At 35.6% G+C, this 19,528-nt stretch overlaps 2 protein-coding genes across 2 annotated transcripts in view; one reads left to right on the forward strand and one right to left on the reverse strand.

Moving 5' to 3' along the window:
- The window catches only part of UTS2B (urotensin 2B), a 12,014-nt gene extending 11,851 nt beyond the window's left edge, over positions 1–163 (forward strand). Inside the window, exon 5 of the mRNA XM_003792699.1 lies at positions 138–163. Within this exon, the coding sequence (XP_003792747.1) occupies positions 138–163 (26 nt within the window). The remainder of the gene's footprint in view (positions 1–137) is intronic.
- Positions 164–8,390: 8,227 nt separating this feature from the next.
- The window catches only part of OSTN (osteocrin), a 29,374-nt gene continuing 18,236 nt past the window's right edge, over positions 8,391–19,528 (reverse strand). Inside the window, exon 3 of the mRNA XM_003792700.1 lies at positions 8,391–8,475. Within this exon, the coding sequence (XP_003792748.1) occupies positions 8,391–8,475 (85 nt within the window). The remainder of the gene's footprint in view (positions 8,476–19,528) is intronic.

Below are 19,528 nucleotides of genomic sequence, written 5' to 3' on the forward strand. Positions count from 1 at the left end.
GAACCAATGTAAAGATCCTTTTAGGGCTAATAGCTACCCTATTGAACATTCCTTTTATAAAACTCTCTTTTTCTCTCTCTTGTTCAGGCATATTAACTATTCTTCTAATAAAGCATTTGTTTGGTTTTCTTCTTCAGCTTGCTTTTGGAAATACTGTGTTTAAAGATTCTTCCTTGGATGCAAAAAAGAAAAAGACATCGGAAAAACGATACCTGCACACTCACTCTACTGCTCAAAGTCTGTTGCTGTTTCAAGCCTTCAGAGACTGTGGTCTTTATTCTGCGTATTATTTTCTCACCTTGCTAACTCATTATGAAGGGGGTTATATAATATGCTGTAAGTTTATGTTGTGAATAATGATAAACCAGTTGCACTTTGGAATGGCATGGTACTATGAAAATAGCTTTGCAGAGTTAAAGTGGAGGGTGCTGTCCATGAGTTCTCTGTCTACAGATGGTTTTGTCCTGTCATGACTATGCTGTTGAGCTATTACTTAAAATACTTTTCACTAATACATGAACTACTAAACGCTTGCACGAGGAAAAAAAAAGACAATTAAATTCAACTGGAGGGGAAAAAGAGGAGGGAAGGGGGGTTTGATAAGCTCTGGACCAATGGGTACAAGGTAGGGGTATATGGCACAGCTCCGGGGGAAGAACTCAACTCTACAACCTGGACTTCTGCCTCACAAACACAAACAGCGTAACTTACTCGTCTGTACCCATATATTAATTTGAAAACAAAACAAAATAAAATAAAATACTTTCAAAAGTTAAATTACATTGTCCTAATTTATGTGGTAAATATGCATTATTGTTCTTCCTCCCTTTTTTATGATTGTGATGGCCACCCTCTCTTTCTGTTACTACAGACAGTTGTCATTGAGACGATCACAACAAATGAATATACTTCTTAGAAGCAGAAATATATCATTTATTGGACTCTGGGAGAAAGTTACACAAGCTGTCTGAGAAAGAAAATGTTCAGAAAACTTTCTCCCAGAATGATTTGCCTTCTTCACTACATGGGAAACTATTTGCAACTCTCAGCACGACTGTAAAACGCTAGACGTACTGTGCTAACAACAAACCAACCAACATAAACCTCACTGGCTTTTTCTTGATTAGTTGCTGTTTTGTACCTACACATCAAACTGCTCTAGTTTATATGTGAAAAAGTTTATTTAATCAATCTATGGCTGGGCGTTCAAGGTCAATTTCATTTGCTCCCTGTTCTAGAACAGATATATTGTCCGAGTAACTTTATAAATGAAGAGTATTAATGGCTACATTAGCATGTAATAGCTCACCAGGTGAGTCTACAAATTACTTTACAATATGAGGGAGGATGCAATTTTATTTTTATACAAGTTTGTGGTGCACAAAGAAAAAACTAGCTTGCAAGATAAAATAAACCATACATACGGTTTAAGCTAAAGATAAAAAATAAACAAGTATATAAAACAGACCAAGTTGAGCGATATGCATGTAGTGCTGAGCTTTCTGAGGAGTCACTGAAATGTACACATGTAAATATTCGTTGCAGAATAATGTCTACAAAGGTTCCTGTGTACTCACAACAGTTGTAAACACAAATACAACACTGTCGTAAAGAAAGATGGAAATTCCTGCTTTCATCATCTCAAGTTTATTAACTTTGAAAAGTGGAACAATATTCGAGTATCTTGAATCTTTTGATATCAGGGGCAACATTCAAAAACTCTCAATATTTATTCTTTTTAAAAAAATTCCATCAATTGAGTTTTTAATAATTTCCTTTAAAGAATTTAGTCACCCATATGTACATGAAAGGTACAATTTGACAGACATTTCATAGTATGAGTAAATTTTAAGACAAAGTGGACAGGAATTACATCTTGTTCAAGTTGATTATATATCTGAAACCAGAATTCAGAAATCCATATTCACATATTCATTTGTTCCATGAAGCTCCACAGAGGACAAAGGGCAGGAAAAGGTAATGCATTATTTTGAAGTTGAAATATAGTCAGATTTAGTTAATATCCAATGCTATTGGACAAATGAATGAGATGACTCGTCATATTCTTAACAGAAATTATCTTAATTTATTTCTGTGGTAAAAGAATACCTTATTTAAACTAGTATACTGCTAACTTATTTCCTGCTCTGTATAAAGTAGTAGTAAAAATTAAAATACGATATAAAACAGCATTATAAGTGAAAGAGACACTTTTTTCTTTTTTTCTTCATGGAAGTCTTGCATAAATTTTCTATTATGAGACAAACCCCTTATACATTAAAATAGAACATAAATCAATATGTCGTCACTTCTTCCTTTACTGAAGTGGGATGACATAGCCTAGTTGAAGTGAAGAAATAAAGAATGTAGGAAATCAGTTTGTTTAATCATCTTCAAATCTTTATCGTGAGAACTTTTCCTGGAAAAGGAAGTTTTAATACCTTTGTCAGAGCACAGAGCAGCATCTAGTTGCATTAGAAGCTTACGAGTATCCAAATGGGGAAAACAGGAGAGAGAGAACATCTAAGAGACAGGACACATTGCTGGAGTTCATCAGAAGCTCGGGGAGATGTGAACGGGAGACATCACAACTTCTTAAAGAAATCTTTCAAATTAGGAGCTCTGCAGGCTGTTTCCCCATGGGACACTATTCTCTTTCTAATGCGATTTATGAAAATCAGAATTAATTAGCTTTCTCAAAATTCATTTTCCTTTCGGCTAGCCCTCTACCACAATTTAAAGAAACATTATTTACTGTTTTTCCTGAAACTTGAATTTGAATATTTGCAATTTGAAAAAAATTCAGAAAAATGAAGATGTTGTACACACAACCAGTATGTATGCTAATGTTCACTTCTGACACCTCCTTTCATCTCCTCTGAACTGGGTCTCTAAAAAGCACATTGAAGAACGGAACAACTAGCCTTTTACGGAGGACAGTCGTTTAATTCTGCTCTTTTTGGATGCGTTTCTGTCATCACAATGTTTCTTTTAGTTCATTTTATTCTTTGGATCATACAAGTACATTAATTTTTAGTTAAAATCTGCAACTACTCATTTCTCTCTTCTTTTATTATAAAGACACCTTTATATAGCATTCTTTCTTTTCGGATAAAATAAGGCTTTGCTCTGCTACACATTTTTTCATCCCATGGATCAGGCCTGTCTGGTAGTGATCAGGAAGACTTTCAGAAGTGTTTTTCAGATACTTTTATAAATTCTTCTGAGTAACTTATGCTGAATCTCTGGGTCAGGGAATAGAGTTATCTGTATGTTTTGAAAGCATATCCAATGCAGAGAGGGCTTGTGCTCCTAAATGGTACTTTGCTAAGAATTTAGCTTTCCAGAAAACTTAGGCCTCGATAGGTCAATTAAAAGTAATCTGTATCATTTTAAAGACATAATATTCAAATACTTTATGCTTGACAATGGCTTATTAAGCACACAGCACATGAAATGGCTTAAAAAGCTTCTTAGATGAGTCAGTGACATGATACATGATCATCTATTGTACTATGCTGAAATGTACGGTACTAAAATGGTGTGCACTTAAGTGACCCCCCCACCTGCTCTGGTTGTTTACAACCTGATGATCCCTTAACTCCCCCCCCCCTTTTTTACTTCTATGGGCAGCTACTCCCCTCATAACGAGCCACTGTTGTTCTTAATAAGCTATCAGGTAAAATTTAGGTAGATGGAAAGTTGTTAGGGGACAAGAAATAGAGGAGAAATGAAGACCATCCTCCACTGTTTACATTCTAAGTCGCGTGCTCACCCGGACTGTGTTTTGTTTGGTTGAACATGACTGAAACTCGAATATGATCAGCAAAACCCAATTTCATGATTATTACCCAACAGGCTCACTGACAAAAGGGAAGAGAGAAATGAAAGTACTCAAAAGAAAATATCCCTCATTGCCTTTTCTTATTCCCCCACCAGGAACAAATAAATTGTTATCTAAATTTACAGAAGCAAATCTGACTTTCATTATTATTCTTTAACTGCAAAAATGTGTATGGTAAATGCATATGGAAAATATTTCACCGTATTGTGCTTTTAAATAGCTATTTTTAAGAGTAAAATTTGGGGGGGGGGAAGAAACCATACCAGAAAAATTAAAATACACATATATTTTTAAAGATATACCGAAATCAAAATTATCTGCACAATTTAATGGAAACTATAGCAATACTGTGATGTGATGAACTGAAGTCCAAGCTTTGGAAAGGATTTGCAGAAGGTCAGTTTTTAAAAAATTTGATGAACAGTGTGAAGAACTTCATTGAAGCATCTTTCATATTTCTGTGACATTTCACTCCAGGACGTCGTGTCTGTAAGAACGAGAGTCGAAGTTGTTAAAGCTAATGAGAACTTTGTAAATCAGGTGGAATTCCCTCAACTTCCCTTAAGAAGAACTAAACCTCTAATTGCATGAAGTTCACAAAAGCTTTTGATTATATGGCAATAATGCAGAATGATAATTTCAGGTCAAAATGCATTAAAAACAGTACTTTGAAAATATAAGCTAGGCGTTTATGCTCAAGTTTTAACACACATTATACAATGCTTTGTTACAACTCTTCTCTTCAGGTCCCTATTATATCCTATTTTGCTTTGGCTTTTGATTTTCATTCCAAAGATGCTGCCGTGACAAACAAAAGAATAAAACAATTGACTACTAGTTTCTGTTTATTGTTATGATAGCATATTGATAATTGTATGTATTTTACATATGTTAAAAGGAGGCAATCGTATACTGGAATTTAAACATGATATTCCTGTTGCATTTGAGAGTTCCATTAATTTATTGGAATGATAGCCTGTCAATGTTGCTCTCAAATAAAAATCCTCAGTGAAAAACAGCAACATGTGCCTTTCTTTATTGAAAGAAATGTCTTAATGGTTGTGGCAGCACACGGCAGTACAATTAATGGTCAGATTCTAATTCTGGCAGGTAGACATCCTTATTTCAATGGCAAAGACCTAGAAATTGCCATCTTGAGAAGTTGTGAGACTTAGACAAGACAAAATACTTCTTTAAAGCTGGGTCTCGTACAATTAAGGGCTATTAAAAATTCAAAGTTTGGGTACAACGTACTCATTATTTGAGGAGGCCCTTGAACAAATACCAGATTATCTTCCTTTCTAAAACGCACTTTAGGGATGAGATTAACATTCGGTGTGGAAACGAGGTAGCCCACGGCAGCTATATCTGGACTTGACCTCAAACCAAGTAAAAGTTCCAGGATTAGATACTAGTATCACTTTTAGTGTGAAGACTTAAAATAAAACCCGGAAGGTGAAAACTCACAAGTAGACCTGCTCTAAAAGAGAAGACATCAACTCCCACAGAAGTGAGAGATTTTAATAAAGTCTAAAATGCCGTTTCTGTTTGTTTTTGGAATGTAAAACTAGTAAAGTTAGCAGCCAACAAGGACAATTTAGTACCATGATGACATTTGGGGTCATGAAGAGACTACCGGCTGAGAAGTGCAAAGACTTGGGTTCTAGATCTTCCTCTGCCCCAAAGTCTATAAAATTTTGGTCAAATCAGTTTTCTGTCACAGCCCCAGCTCCTGAATTGTTTAAAACATGGTTTTGGATGAAATAAAACCTTATGTTCCTAAATCACTTAGCTCCGTGACTATGTGAATGTTATTATTGATTTTTGTTATTTATTAAATGATGCACACACTACACCCCTTAATTAAAAGAAATATTGTGACTGTAGAAAAAAAGTATAAAAAATAGCTTCAAAAATTTGATTGGAAATTAGAAATAAATTATTTTTTCATGGCTTTATAATCCATCAACTATAAAACGTGAAACCACAGGAGGAAGTATAAAACATCTGGCCAATCTTGGTGATAGTGGTGGGAAATAATAAATAGAAACAATGGTTGAGCAGGTGAGACCACAATAATTGACAAAAAGGAAAGGAAAATTTATGATAAATTCTTTACTAAACCTACTTGTTTGTAATACCAATATATTCAGATTTTAATACTAAGGACAATAATTGTCAAGATGCTCAACAGAGTTTTCTAAAAGAAAAACAAAATGTATAAATTTGTATGTAGCTCAACCGTGATTCAGGAAACAGGGTATTAATTTAACTTTCTTCATAGTCTAGTAGCTGGCTGAACGCTCAGATGAAAACAAGTTTCCTGTGTGATTTGTTTATCATAGCCTTGTTTTAGGCGAATTCAGAAATGTTAAAATGGGTGCTAATCCAGGGTGGCAAAGATGCATGTGTAACTCAGTAACTATTTTAATCTCAGTGTCATAATGTTCTCAATATATCAAGAAACCAAAGGAACGTGACCTTGATTCAAAGAGTTACTTGGTTTTTAATAATAGTAGCTAGTTCCTACTCAAATACGATGCGGCCAATTTTAACAACACTGAAGAGTGAGCATACTTGGTATATCTCTAGATATGAAGAAATTAAGTTCCATCTGGGTTTTGAGGATGGTGCTTCAAAATGCAGCGTTCCTGCCAAGTTCATACATCCTTTGTATTTGTAGGCATTTAGTAACTTGAGAACTTTGTTAACAACAACTTCATGAGAGCAGAATTTATTTTAATTAAGTCATTCTGAGAATGAGAGAGTAGCGGTAAATAAAATGTTGACTCCTTCTTGTGATCTTAGAGCATTTGGGGAGGAGGAGAAAATGAACTGATGTAAATTAAGAGAAGATCAGGGCTACTGGGATGCTCTGAGGGTCTCTGAATCATCCGTCTGAGGACCATTTTGAGAGAAGCAGAAAGGAAAATTCCCTCTTTTCTAGCCTGAAATTGTTAAAGAAATTCCAGGTTGTCTTATTTGTTTGGGAGGAAGGATGCACCTTCTCTAAGCCCTACTAGGAGAAAATATAGATTTCACATGCAAGAAGCATTTATTTAGGGTTTAAAAGATACAAAGAGGAGAGACGGAAGAAGAGAAGTGGATAGGGTCTTGGTGTGTGGCACACCTCTTAGGGGCAGGACACAATTATAAGAGGGACTTTATTTAACAAATGCAATCAGTGTAACCTCATTCTTTATACCGTCAATGAATCCCACCCCCCACTTCACCCCCCAAAAGAGTCTTTTTTCAGTAGTAAATATGCAAAGGTGACATCTCAGCTGACGGTTAGAAAGCACAATTCAGAACATGGAAGTGCTTTTTTTACCTTAGAATACAATCAGGCATCCATCATGGGATGGGCCTTGGAACACCTCCTGGATCGGGCCTTTCTCCTCCACATAAAAAAGATACAGTCTGTACGACTAAATATAGTGTTCAGCACATAAATGTTGAGCTCTCTGGATTTTACATCTCTGTGCATCATTTACACGCTCTGTGGCACTGTAAGTTAACATTTCTAAGCCTTCCGTTTATACAATAATAATAACTAATGATTGTTCAATATATCACATACTATATTAAGTGCTTAATATGTATCTATCCATGTAATCCTTGAGACAATGCAATGTGATAGTTCTAATTATATGGAGGAGGGTTTTAGAGTTTAAACAAGTTTACCTAGCTAACAACAGATGGTCTGGTATTTGAACTGAAGAAAATCAATCTCCTGAGCTGGCCCCTTTTCCCTTTGTGCTACGACGCTTCTCTAGACATTGGCGGTAGCAACGGCACTACTTTATGGAACAAAATGATTAAATGAAGCAATGCATGTAAGGCACTAAGTATAGGGCCCAGCACAGAGTAAATTTTCAGAGCGTTCAAAATTTTAGTAGCATAAACTGTAAACTCCTTGCACTCACTGTGTGTCCAGTATATTCCAAGAGTCCTACAAACATCTCACTCAACCTTCGTAATACTTTATCTCTATATGCATAACTTGGAAAAATAAGATAACTTGACAAAAATAAGAAAATGAATGAGTGGCAGAGCTAGGATTTGAATGAGGTGGTTTGATTTCATGGCTAACACGCTTCCTGTGACATTATTCACTTTTTTTCTGTGTTACCACAGTAATGTCTTTGTTGGCAACAAAATGATACGTATCACAGGAACGTATCTTCTTCATAACACAAGGACTGCTACACATTGATGTATGTTTATAAAGGTGATTTAATGTGTTAATTAGAATCTTAACCCTTGTTTTCATTATTTAATAATTAAATAGGTGTCTGTAAAAAGAGCTAAGTCATTAATTTGGTGGAGAATGAAGCAGATGTAGGACACTTCCGCTTTTTCAATGTCATTTAAATTATTTAACATTACTATACCATCTTAATTGAATTTAGAGAAGCTTGAGAAAGTGGATTCATAAGACAAGAAAGCAGAAGGGGAATTTGAGTTGATTAGGTCATTGTGAGATGTGAATCAAATGACTGCACGTATCTTTACTTGTTTAAATGGTACTCACAATTGGAATTAATTAGCCTCTTGAATTTGCAAGTCGATTCCTACCGATCCGATCCATGGGGATACCAAATCGCTTTTTTGGATGGTCTACTACTTTCCTGAAACAAATCAAGGAGGACATTTGTCAGCTAAAGTCCAAGTTACCAATCAGTATTTTTGTTCCTTTATTTCATGAAGATCTGGGGGCTTTCTTCAAAAGTTGGAACAAACAGGATAGTTACGCAGCGTCTGCTATGTGCCAGATACCATCTCATCTTTTCAACATCTGTAAAAATAGGTTAGGTATTATTACCTCCATTTGACACATGAGGCTTGAGAGTTTTTTTTTTTTTTTTTTTTTTTGGCCAGGGCTGGGTTTGAACTCACCACCTCTGGGGCCAGCACCCTACTCCTTGAGCCACAGGTGCCGCCCAGAGAGACGTTAACTTACTTATTTTCTAGTACACTACATGAAAACCCAGGTCTTATCAGCACATGAACTTGCCAACTGTGTGCTTTAAGTAAAGGTAAACCCCTTCCCGCTTCAGATTTTATTTTTTTGTTAACTGAGGAATATTACACTAACTCGGGATTTTTCCCCCAACATCTGCCTCAAAAAGGGGTTCTTCTGAGGACTTTGGGCAGGAAAGAGCGCTGACGCTAAATCTGAGTACTGAGGAAGTGTGCACTCATATCCTCTCTTAGACTTCACCCGAGGCCTGAGTTTGCTTAGACATTCTCTATGTTGACTGTTGTCAGAAAACAATCACACAGCTTCCTTGTTAAAATGAAGTACTAAAATTCCACACAGAACTACCAGAGGCCTAATGTACCTTCCAGTTTATATTTTCGTTGAATTACCACTTTAAAAATAAGAATCATGGGCAGCGCCTGTGGCTTAGTGAGTAGGGCACTGGCCCCATAAACCAAGGGTGGCGGTTCAAACCCAGTCCTCGCCAAACTGCAACAACAACAACAAAAAATAGCCGGGCGCTGAACTGGCCAGTGCCTATAGTCTCTGCTATTCGGGAGGCTGAGGCAAGAGAATTGCCTAAGCCCAAGGAGTTGAGGTTGCTGCGAGCTGTGATGCCACAGCACTCTACCAAGGGTTAATAAGTGAGACTCTGTCTCAAAAAAAAAAAAATAAAATAAAATAAATCATTCTAGAAATATTTTTATTTGATTTGTTGTCATCATCACTTTGTTCTGTCAGACCAAAGTCCTAACAGGAGAGTCCAGAACTTTGAGTATGTAACTTTCACTGCCAGTGGAGTAAAGAGACGTGTGAGACCTAATGAAGAAAGGCAGGAGGCAGGAGAAACTAAGAGTCCCACGTAAGTTACTGATCCAAATCTCTAGGTAATTGGCTTACAGATGCACTAGGCTTTTTGCTGACTTACATGTGCAGAAGACAGAAAAGAGAGAGTATATAACAATACTAGACATACACAGACTATAGATACAAACTCCCAGGTCAAGAAACCAAATGTTACCAGCAGTCTTAACACTTTTAGAGTGAGAAAGAATCGTAAAGGTTATTATCCCTCCAAATGCAACGGTTACCTTTTCCATTTTTTGACTAGTAGTGATACATATAGTCCATTTCCTGAGAATCTTAGTGCCTTGTAAGACAACTTAATTTTTACAAGCTTAACGAGTTAAAAATTGATCTATTTCAGAGCATTTTCAATAGTTTCTTTAGTTCTTTTCTAGTTACTTGCCCTATATTGCTAATCTGCACTAATTTAAACACCACAGATGAATGAAAATCAACAGGTTTTTCCTATTGTCATTCAATTGTTTTTCCTTTTTAAAAACGTACTCCTTCACAGAACAATTGTTTCCTTATTAAAATTTATGATGTACTTACTATGCATAAGGTTCCTCTTGTGTCTGTTTTGGGAGAGATGCGTCAGAAATAGTCTTTGCCTTCAAAAACCTGTAACTGACTACTCTCAGATGGATAACGATTTCATGCAAATACTAGAGGAAAAATCTTTCATTTTCACAGATGCCATATTTTTACCTTAACTACCAGGTCTTATTAGTATTCTTGATATTACTATTAAGTAAATAATGTACTAAAAGGCTCTGAGAACTATGAAGAACCATGATATGAGAGATTTTCATTATTGTAATTCACCCATAAAAATCTATAAACATTGAATTCCAATTAAAATAACTTGGAGACAATATTTACTCAGTGCCTTCTATATGCCAGGTGCTGTGCTTAGTGGTGTATATAAAGGCATAATAAAAATAGACATGAAACTTGATTATGGTACTTATTCTAAATGACATTGAAGGAATAGGGTCGTGTTTTATTTCTAACCTTATTCAATTTTCTTTTCTGTGATTCACATCCATCTTCCTTTCTAGGTTGGCTCTTGGATTTGTTATCTGCAATGACTGTATCTGTGATCCTTACAAGTCTCTGTCTTCTGGACAATAATTTGACCAATAAAAAATCTAAGGAAAATTTAATGCTTACCCTTACCCCATCCACATCTCTGCCTTTCTTTTTCAAAACATACCCTTTTAAGTGTTGTCAATCATTTGTATTTCTAGCTTTCCTGGTAATGAATTGACTACATATGTTTCAACTTGATAACCAATTGGGAAACATATTATTTGTGAAATGAGCATAGAATTTATGGCCACGAGTCATAAGAAACTATGCATATCAGTCATGGGTTGATATAGTTACAAATAACGGCTATTGAAAAAAAGAAAAACTATCTCCTTTACATTTTTAATTATATTTATATATTATTATGATATAATAAAATACAAATATTATTTATTTTTACTTTACACAAGTAAATTCATAGACTCTTAAGTTAACTGGCTATTTCCCTTCTGGTCGTCAGAATAGTGTGGCTTCCCAAAGATGTCTACTTCATAATACCCAGGATTCGTATATCCATCACTTCACATTGCAAAAGCAATTTTGCAGACAGGAATAAGGTTAAAGACCTTGAAATGGAAAGATTATCCTGGATTATGTGGGTGGGCCAAATCCTAGTCATTGGTGTCTGTAAAGTACATGATGATTGGAGAAGAACAGCAATCGGAGGCCTTTCCCACCATTGCTGGCTTTGAAGGTGGAGGTCGGGGCCCCATAGCAAGGAATGCTGTGACCTCTAGGAGTTCTAGAAGCAAATGGAGATCTCAGTCCTACAGTCGTAAGGCACCGAATTCTGCTAACAACTTAAATGAGAGGAAGTGAAAAACCCGACCATGTCAGGTATTTAAAGAACTTGTGAAAAGGGGAAGGAAATAGCACCTGGGGAAAGAAGTCGCTGGTCCGGGTCCTCGTCTCTCTCAGTGCCGCTTTAAGAACAAAAGTTGTCATGAAAATAATAATCCTTGTGGTTCTTTTAAAACAGAAAATTTATTCGTCCCTAACACCAATTTATTTTTCAAAGATGAAGGTAAAATAAATGAAAATAGCATTTTTCAGTCTTGATTTACTATAGTTGATCTTTCCCCACTCAGGCCAATGAGAGGCAGCTGGGATACAGAGGGCAGCCAGTTCTCTGGCCTCCATCCCACACGCCCTCCTTCCCCATTTCCTCCTTTCCTTTTTTCCCCACGTTTGATCAAAAAAGTCTTGGGAACCAGGAGTTGGAGGACGTTGGTTCTACTTGCTTCTTTTACTTACTGGCAGCGGCTGGGTTTGAACCCGCCACCTCCAGCATATGGGACTGGTGCCTTCTTTGAGCCACAGGCGCTGCCCTACTCTTCCCTTTTTAATAAAATTTGGATGATATTTGTTGTGCCAATCTTTTGGAACTGTTTATTTAGTTGACATATTTATTAATTACTATTGGATTGTTTTGTGATAAGCCTAGGTATTTTTTTCTGTGCACGAGGGATATAGCACAGAATAAGACATACATTACCTCTCAGAGTTCACATTTTACGTTGAAGAGAGCTAAGGTGGTGACACATTTAAAATGTTTTACACATTTTAACTGATACTATCATTTCCTGCCAGGGTAGTCCAATGGTTGTCAAACTGTCTGTAGCTCACTATTTCTACAACGAAGGCTCTATGAAGGAGAGCAATATCTAAAGTCGAGTGAAGAATTACCTCAGTAAAAGTACGCCTCCCTCTCTAAGTAGAGGCCCCTGAAAGAACTTCTAGAGAGACTCCAGATTCCTTAGAGCAGACGCCGAACAAAAACTACTGGTAAAAGTGATAGATGTAGGTGGTGCATATTATTTTAGCAAGAGATCCATAATTACGTTGATTCATTTTATCAAATTTGGAAGTGGTTGCAAATTCTCACAGGCATTTAGAAATGGAATATGAAAAACAAATAAAACAGATACAAATAAAAATGCATTTGGCATTTTAAATTTGTACCACTACTACAAAATGAAAACAATTATTTTCACACAGCACGTAAACAAAAACCGTAATAGCTCAGCAAGTTAAATAATTTCTATACAATCTATATTTATTCAGAAGTAAAATGGCAGGCTAGCAGTAATTCTAACATTTTTCTGATATTAAATATGTATAATGATACTACATTTTATAACACACACTTGCAGGATTGTAGTGTGTAAAATCTAAATGTTAGGTGGAGAAATCTTAAGATCAAAAAGCAAAGCTGTACTTTCTGACTATCTGGTCCCTCTTGTGACAAAATGATGGTATGACATGGCTTGTATCATATATGTATTTTAACTAATCCACCATTCCCATTCTCAAATATTCTGTAAGTAGTTTAAAGACATAGAAAGTTCATCAAACTCATATAAATAGACTGCTCGGATTGTTTATTTTGAACATAGATTTAATCTTCACAATACAATATAGACTTTTTGTGTAAAATAAGATTTTTCCATCATTTATTTTCTTGGATAATTCTATTTGTAAAGGTGTTTTACATTCTAAAAGAGCAGTTAGAAAAATTATATTTAAATTTTTTATTGAGAATCACTTTGCATGCACAGAAAGTCTATACATTTATTTATACTCAATTTAAAGAAAATTAAAATGAACATCCCTATTCCCAGAACTAGCATAAGAAATAGAGTCTTACCATCACTTTAGGTATCCTAGGTTCCCTCCAAAATTGCATCTCTCTCATGGTTTGGTCCCAGAGGTAATCTATAAACTAAGTTTTGCTCTAATTGTTGATGTTTCTTGAAGAATACATGCATAAGTTGTTTAGTTTAGACAGTTCTAGAATTTTACTTAAAAGGAATTATATACTGGAAACTTAATACACAGCTTGGCGACTACAGTTAATAATGTTAATATTGTCATTCTTATTAATATTATATACTTGAAATGTGCTAAAAGAGTCAATCTCAATTGCTATTACCAAAAAAAGGGTAATTGAGAGGTTAGAAATAAATGATTTTGGTAATCATTTCACAGTGGTTACATGTAAAAAATTTCATGTTGTGTACCCTTCTATGTGTAATTTTTATTTGTGAATTAACCTCAATAAAACTGGAAAAGCTATTTTTCACTTTGATCAAATGTGTGTTTGGAGATGTGTCCATGTTAACATGGAGCTGCGGTTCCTTTATTATCACTGCTGTGTAATATTTCATTACAAGATATTATATGCAAGGTTGTTGTTTATTCTACAATAGATAGAAATGTGAGATATTTCCTTTTTATTGCTGTTATGCCCAATTCAGCTGAAATTTTCTTCTGCATACCTTGGTACTCATTTAATTTCTCTATTATGCCCAATTCAGCTGAAATTTTCTTCTACATATCTTGGTACTCATTTAATTTCTCTATTTTTCCATATTTTCAAAAGTATAATTGCTAACTATGCCTATACTTAATTTTATTACCCGTGTCTGACTGTTTTCCAGAGTTGTACAAATTCTATACCCCAGAGCAACGTAGGACACTCCTATTATTTCAAATCTATGCCACCCCTTGTACTGCAGGACTTCTAGTTTTGCCAGACTGATACATTGGTAATTGTATCTCATCGTGGTTTTAATTTTCTTTTGCTGAATACTAAAGGAATTTCTCACTGTTTGTCCACTTGTTATCTTCTTTTGGAGGAGCCTGTTTAAATCTGTTGCCTATTTTTTCTATTGATTTGTTTTTCTTTTAAATATTGATTGGTAGGAGGGCTTTGACTATTCTGGACTTTGCCAGAATATCTTCTCCCATCTGTCTTTATTGTGTTTTTTATGAAAGTCTTTGATGCTGTTTTATAATTTATCAATATTTTTATCAGTAGTTTTTGTGGCTTTGCTTCTCACGTTTAAGTTTTCCTACTTTGAAATTGTTTTGCTTATGGAGTGAGGAAAGATAATATTTCTTTTTTTTTTTTTTTAGAAACATCTATATTTCTTATTTAATTATTTATAAAGTTTAGATTTAGTTAGTCTAAGTTCCATGGACAATCTTATTGCAATTTTTTCTAACATATATATTTTTATTTTTAATTATTGTGGGAACACAATACTTGTATACCTTTCTAAGGTACGTGTGCTGTTTTGATGCAGGTATACAATGTGAGTTAATCCAATCAGGATAATCGAGGCATCCATTATATCAGGCATTTAATTTGTTTTTTTGTATTAGGAATATTCCAATTCTAGTCTTCTAGTTATTTTACAGTATATCCTAACTTATTGTTGATTATAGTTACTTTGTTGTGCTATCAAATATTGTTTATTCTATTTAACTGTCTAACTGTGTTTTTCTACCATTGACCATCCCCACTTTGTCTCCCCCTCTTGCTATATTTCCCAGCCTTTGGGAACCATCACTCCATTCTCTGTCTCCATAAGATCCATTGTTTTTAATATTCAGCTCCCACATATGAGGGAGGACATACAAGATTTTCCTTTCTGTGCTCGGCTTATATCATTGAACACAATGTTCTCTAGTTTCATCCATGTTGTTGCAAATAGAAGAATCCCACTCTCTTTGTGACTATATAATATTTCATTGTGTATATGTACTATAATTTTTATCCATTCATTTGTTAATGGACATTTAGGTTGGTTCCGTATCTTGGCTATTGTGAATAGTGCTGCAATAAACATTGGAGTGCAGATATATTTTTGATATGCTAAATTCGCTTCCTTTGGCTATATGCCCAGAAGTGGGATTTCTGGGTCATACGGTAGTTTGATTTTTAGTTTTTTGAGGAACTTTCATCCTGTTTTCCATAGTGGTTGTGTTAATTTACATTCCTATAAAATGATGTATGAGGTTTCCCCTTTCCACATATGCTTGTCAACATTTATTATTACTTATCTTTTTGGGAAATCATATTTAAACTGGAATAAGATGATATCTCATTATAGTTGTAATTTGCATTTTTTTGATGACTAATGATGTTGAGGATATTTTTATATATCTGTTGGCCATTTGTATATCTTCTTTTGAGAAATGTCTATTCAGATCCTTTGCTCATTTTTAAATCAGATTATTTGATTTTTCTATTGAGTTGTTGGAGCTTTTTATATATTCTAGTTACTACTCTCTAGTGAGAGAGGTAGTTTGGAAACATTTCTTCCCATTCTGTAAGTTCTCTCTTCCTTTTGTTATGTTTCTTTTCCTGTGCAGAAGCTTTGGTTTAATGTAATCCCATCTGTCCAATTGTGCTTTGATTGTCTGTGCTTTGGGGATATTACTCAAGAAGTTCTCCCCTACAGCAATGTCCTGAAGCATTTTCCCAATGTTTTCTTTTAGTAGTTTCATAGTTTCAGGTCTTAGATTTAAGTCTTTAATTCATTTTGATTTTATTTCTGTATAGGGCAAGAGGTAAGGGTCTAATTTCATTCTTTGCTATGGATATACAGTTTTCTCAGCACCATTTCCTCACCCTGTTCGTGGCAACTTTGTTGACAATAAGTTCCCTCTAGATGTATGGATTTATTTCTGGGTTTTCTATACTGCTCCATTGGTGTGTGCATCTGTTTTTATGCCAGTACCATGGTCTTTCAGTTACTACACCTGTGTAGTATAATTTGAAGGCAGGTAATGTGATTCTTCCAGTTTTACTTTTTGCTCAGGACAGCTTTGGTTCTTCTGAGTTTTTTGTGGTTCCATATAAATTTCAGTATTTTTTTTTTCTATTTCCATGAAGAATGTCATTGGTATCTTGATGGATATTGTATTGAATCTGTAAATTGCATTGGGAAGTATGGGATTTTGAACATCAATTTTTCCAAATCATGAGCATCCAACCTCTCTATTTTGTGTGTTCTCTTTAATTTCTTACATCAGCATTTCACAGTTTTCTTTGTAGAGATCTTTCACTTCTCTAATAAATGCTGACAATTTATTCCTAAGTATTTTATTTTATTTGTAGCTGTTATAAATAAAATTACTTTTTTGGTTTCTTTTTAAGTTTTTTTATTCCATTGTAGTCATGTAAGATACATGATATAACTTTGATTTCTTTTTTTTTTTAATTTTTTGAGACTTTTTTGTGGTTTACCATATACTCTGTCCTTGAGAATAATATACCCCTGAGCTGAGAAGTAGAACATGAATTCTGAAGCTGTCACTTGAAATGTTTTGTAAGCATCTATTCATAACAGGTCCATTTAGTTTATTTTACAGATTAAGTCCAATGTTTCTTTGTTGACTTCTGTCTGGATGATCTGTCCAATGCTAACAGTGGACTATTGAGCTCTTCAGTGATTATTATTTTATTAGGGTCTCTGTCTCGATATAGCTCTGATAATATTTGCTTTATATACCTTACTGCTACAGTGCTGGGTGCATATGTACGTAGATTTGTTAAAAATTGGGAGGTGCCTATGGCTCAAAGGAGTGGGGCACTGGCCCCATATACTGGAGGTGGCAGGTTCAAACCCAGTCCTGGCCAAAAAAAAAAAAAAAAAAGACAAAATTGCAGAATTATTAAGAATTGGCATAGTGGTTTGTGCCTATAATTCTAGCATTCTGAGAAGCCAAGCCATCTTTATCTATCTCTCAAAAAGTTGTTATAGTTATTTCTGACAGGTTTGTCTTTTAGTTTTTCAAGATATGCCATAGTTATAGCAGTAAAGTGTTCTGTGTTTGTGTCCTTACTGTTACCAGTGAGTCGTATACCTTCAGACGATTTCTCTTATGTCCTTGAATGTCTTTTTCATTCTGATTGTAGCACCCCTTTTCGCATTTCTTGCGTGACAGGTCTGGCATTGATGAAATCCTTCAGCTTTTGTTTGAAAAAGTCCTTATTTTCCCTACATTTTTCAAGGCTTTTTTTGCAGGATACAGTATTCTAGATTAAGGGTTTTTTCCTTCAGCATTCTGTGTATGTCATGCCACTCTGGGAGGGCTTGGAATATGTTCTCTGAGAAGTCTGCTGCCACCTGTATGTATTGCTCATTTTCCCCTTTATCTTGCTTCTCTTTGGATTTTATATGTGACCTTCGAGAACTTAAGTATTAAATGCCTTGAGGTAGTCTTGTTGGTGTTAAATCTTCTTGATATTCTTTTTCTACCTAAATATTGGTATCTTTCTTGGGGTTTGGAAAGTTCTTTGTTATTATTTCTTTGAATAAACTTTTTGCCCCAATCTAACTCCTTTTTTTTTTTTTTTTGAGACAGAGTCTCACTCTCTTGCCCTGTGAGACTGCCATGGCATTGTCATAGCTCACAGGAACCTTGAAATCTTGGGCTCAAGCTATCCAATTTTTTCCTATTTTTAGTACAGACAGGGTCTCACTCTTGCTCAGGCTGGTTTAGAATTAGCCTGAGCTCAAGCAATCCACCTGCCTCAGCCTCCGAGTGTGCTAGGATTATAGGCTTGAGCCACTGTGCCCAACCACTACCTATTTTTTTTTTTTTTCTTTTTGCAGTTTTTGGCCAGGGCTGAGTTTGAACCCACCATCTCCAGTATATGGGCCAGCGCCTTACTCCTTTGAGCCACAGGCACCGCCTATCTCTACTTCTTTTTTAAAGGCATTCATTTATAAGTTTGCTCTTTTTAGTCTATTGTCTAGATCTTATTGTGTCTTTTCCCAATTTTGCTTCTGACTCAGTATTCTCAGATAGCCTGTTTTCAAGTTCACTTATTCTTTCTTCTGCTTACTCATTTATGCTATTGAAAGACTCTAATGCATTTCTCAGTTGGTCAATTGAATTCTTAAACTCTAGAATTTCTGCTTGATTTTTTTTTTTATTATTTCAAACTCTTTGTGAAATTTTTCTGATAGGCTTCTAAATTTCTTCCCCTTGTTGTCTTGAAGTTCAGTGAACTTCTGCAGGATAGCCATTTTGAATTCTTGGCCTGAGAGGCCACCAGTCTTCATCCCCCCAGGGATGGGGACACTGGTACCTTATTTAGTCATTTCATGAGGTCATGTCTTCCTGAATGTTCTTGATGTTGCATGTTTGCTGATCACTGGGCACTGAAGAGTTAGGCATTTATTTTAAACTTTGCAGTCTGGGCTTGTTTGAACCTGTCCTTCTTGAGAAGCTCTCCAGGTATTCAAAGGAAATTGAGTGTTGTGATCTAAGTCTTTGGTCACTGCAGCTATATCAACACAAGGTGTTCTCTTCCCTTAGTCTCTATACTGGGCTACTGGAATTAGGAGAGGATTGAAATGGGTACTCCCTTGTGGCCACCAGTACCAGATCATACAAAGCCAGCCCAGTCCCACCCAAAGCCAGTAGTGACTGAGGCTTCCTCTGATGTCTGTTCAAAATTCAAGGACTCTTTAGTCAGCAGAATGAATCCTGCCAGGATTTGGTCTTTCCCTTCAGGGCAATGTGTTTCCCATTGAGGAACATTGGACTCAGGGGCTTCAGGAGACTGATTCAGACTTTATTTTACTGTGGCTGAGCTAGTTCCAAATTGCAAACAGATACCTCTGAGCTTTTACATTCCTTTTCCCAAGTAGAATAAGACCCTCCATGAACTGTGTTCCCTGTAGTTGGGGGAGGGGTGACATAGGCAATGACTTGGCCACAGCTGCTGGTGTCTCACTGGATCATATGCAACCCAAGTTTGTTGGCTTTGAGCAAGTACCATCACAGAAATTGTCCAAGGACCAAAGCCTTTGTGGTGCAAGAGCCTTATGAAGTTTATCCAGGCACTATGGTACGTTTTGTCAGCTGGTTGAAAGGATGGCATTGCTAGTAAGCTACCCAACATAATAACATGGCACACAATGGTGTGCTATCCCCCAAAGCTTGCTTCTGGCTTGATC

Source organism: Otolemur garnettii, unplaced genomic scaffold (genome assembly GCF_000181295.1).
Source record: "Otolemur garnettii isolate 467f Iridium unplaced genomic scaffold, OtoGar3 scaffold00060, whole genome shotgun sequence".
In the NCBI taxonomy this organism is placed as follows: Eukaryota; Metazoa; Chordata; class Mammalia; order Primates; family Galagidae; genus Otolemur; species Otolemur garnettii.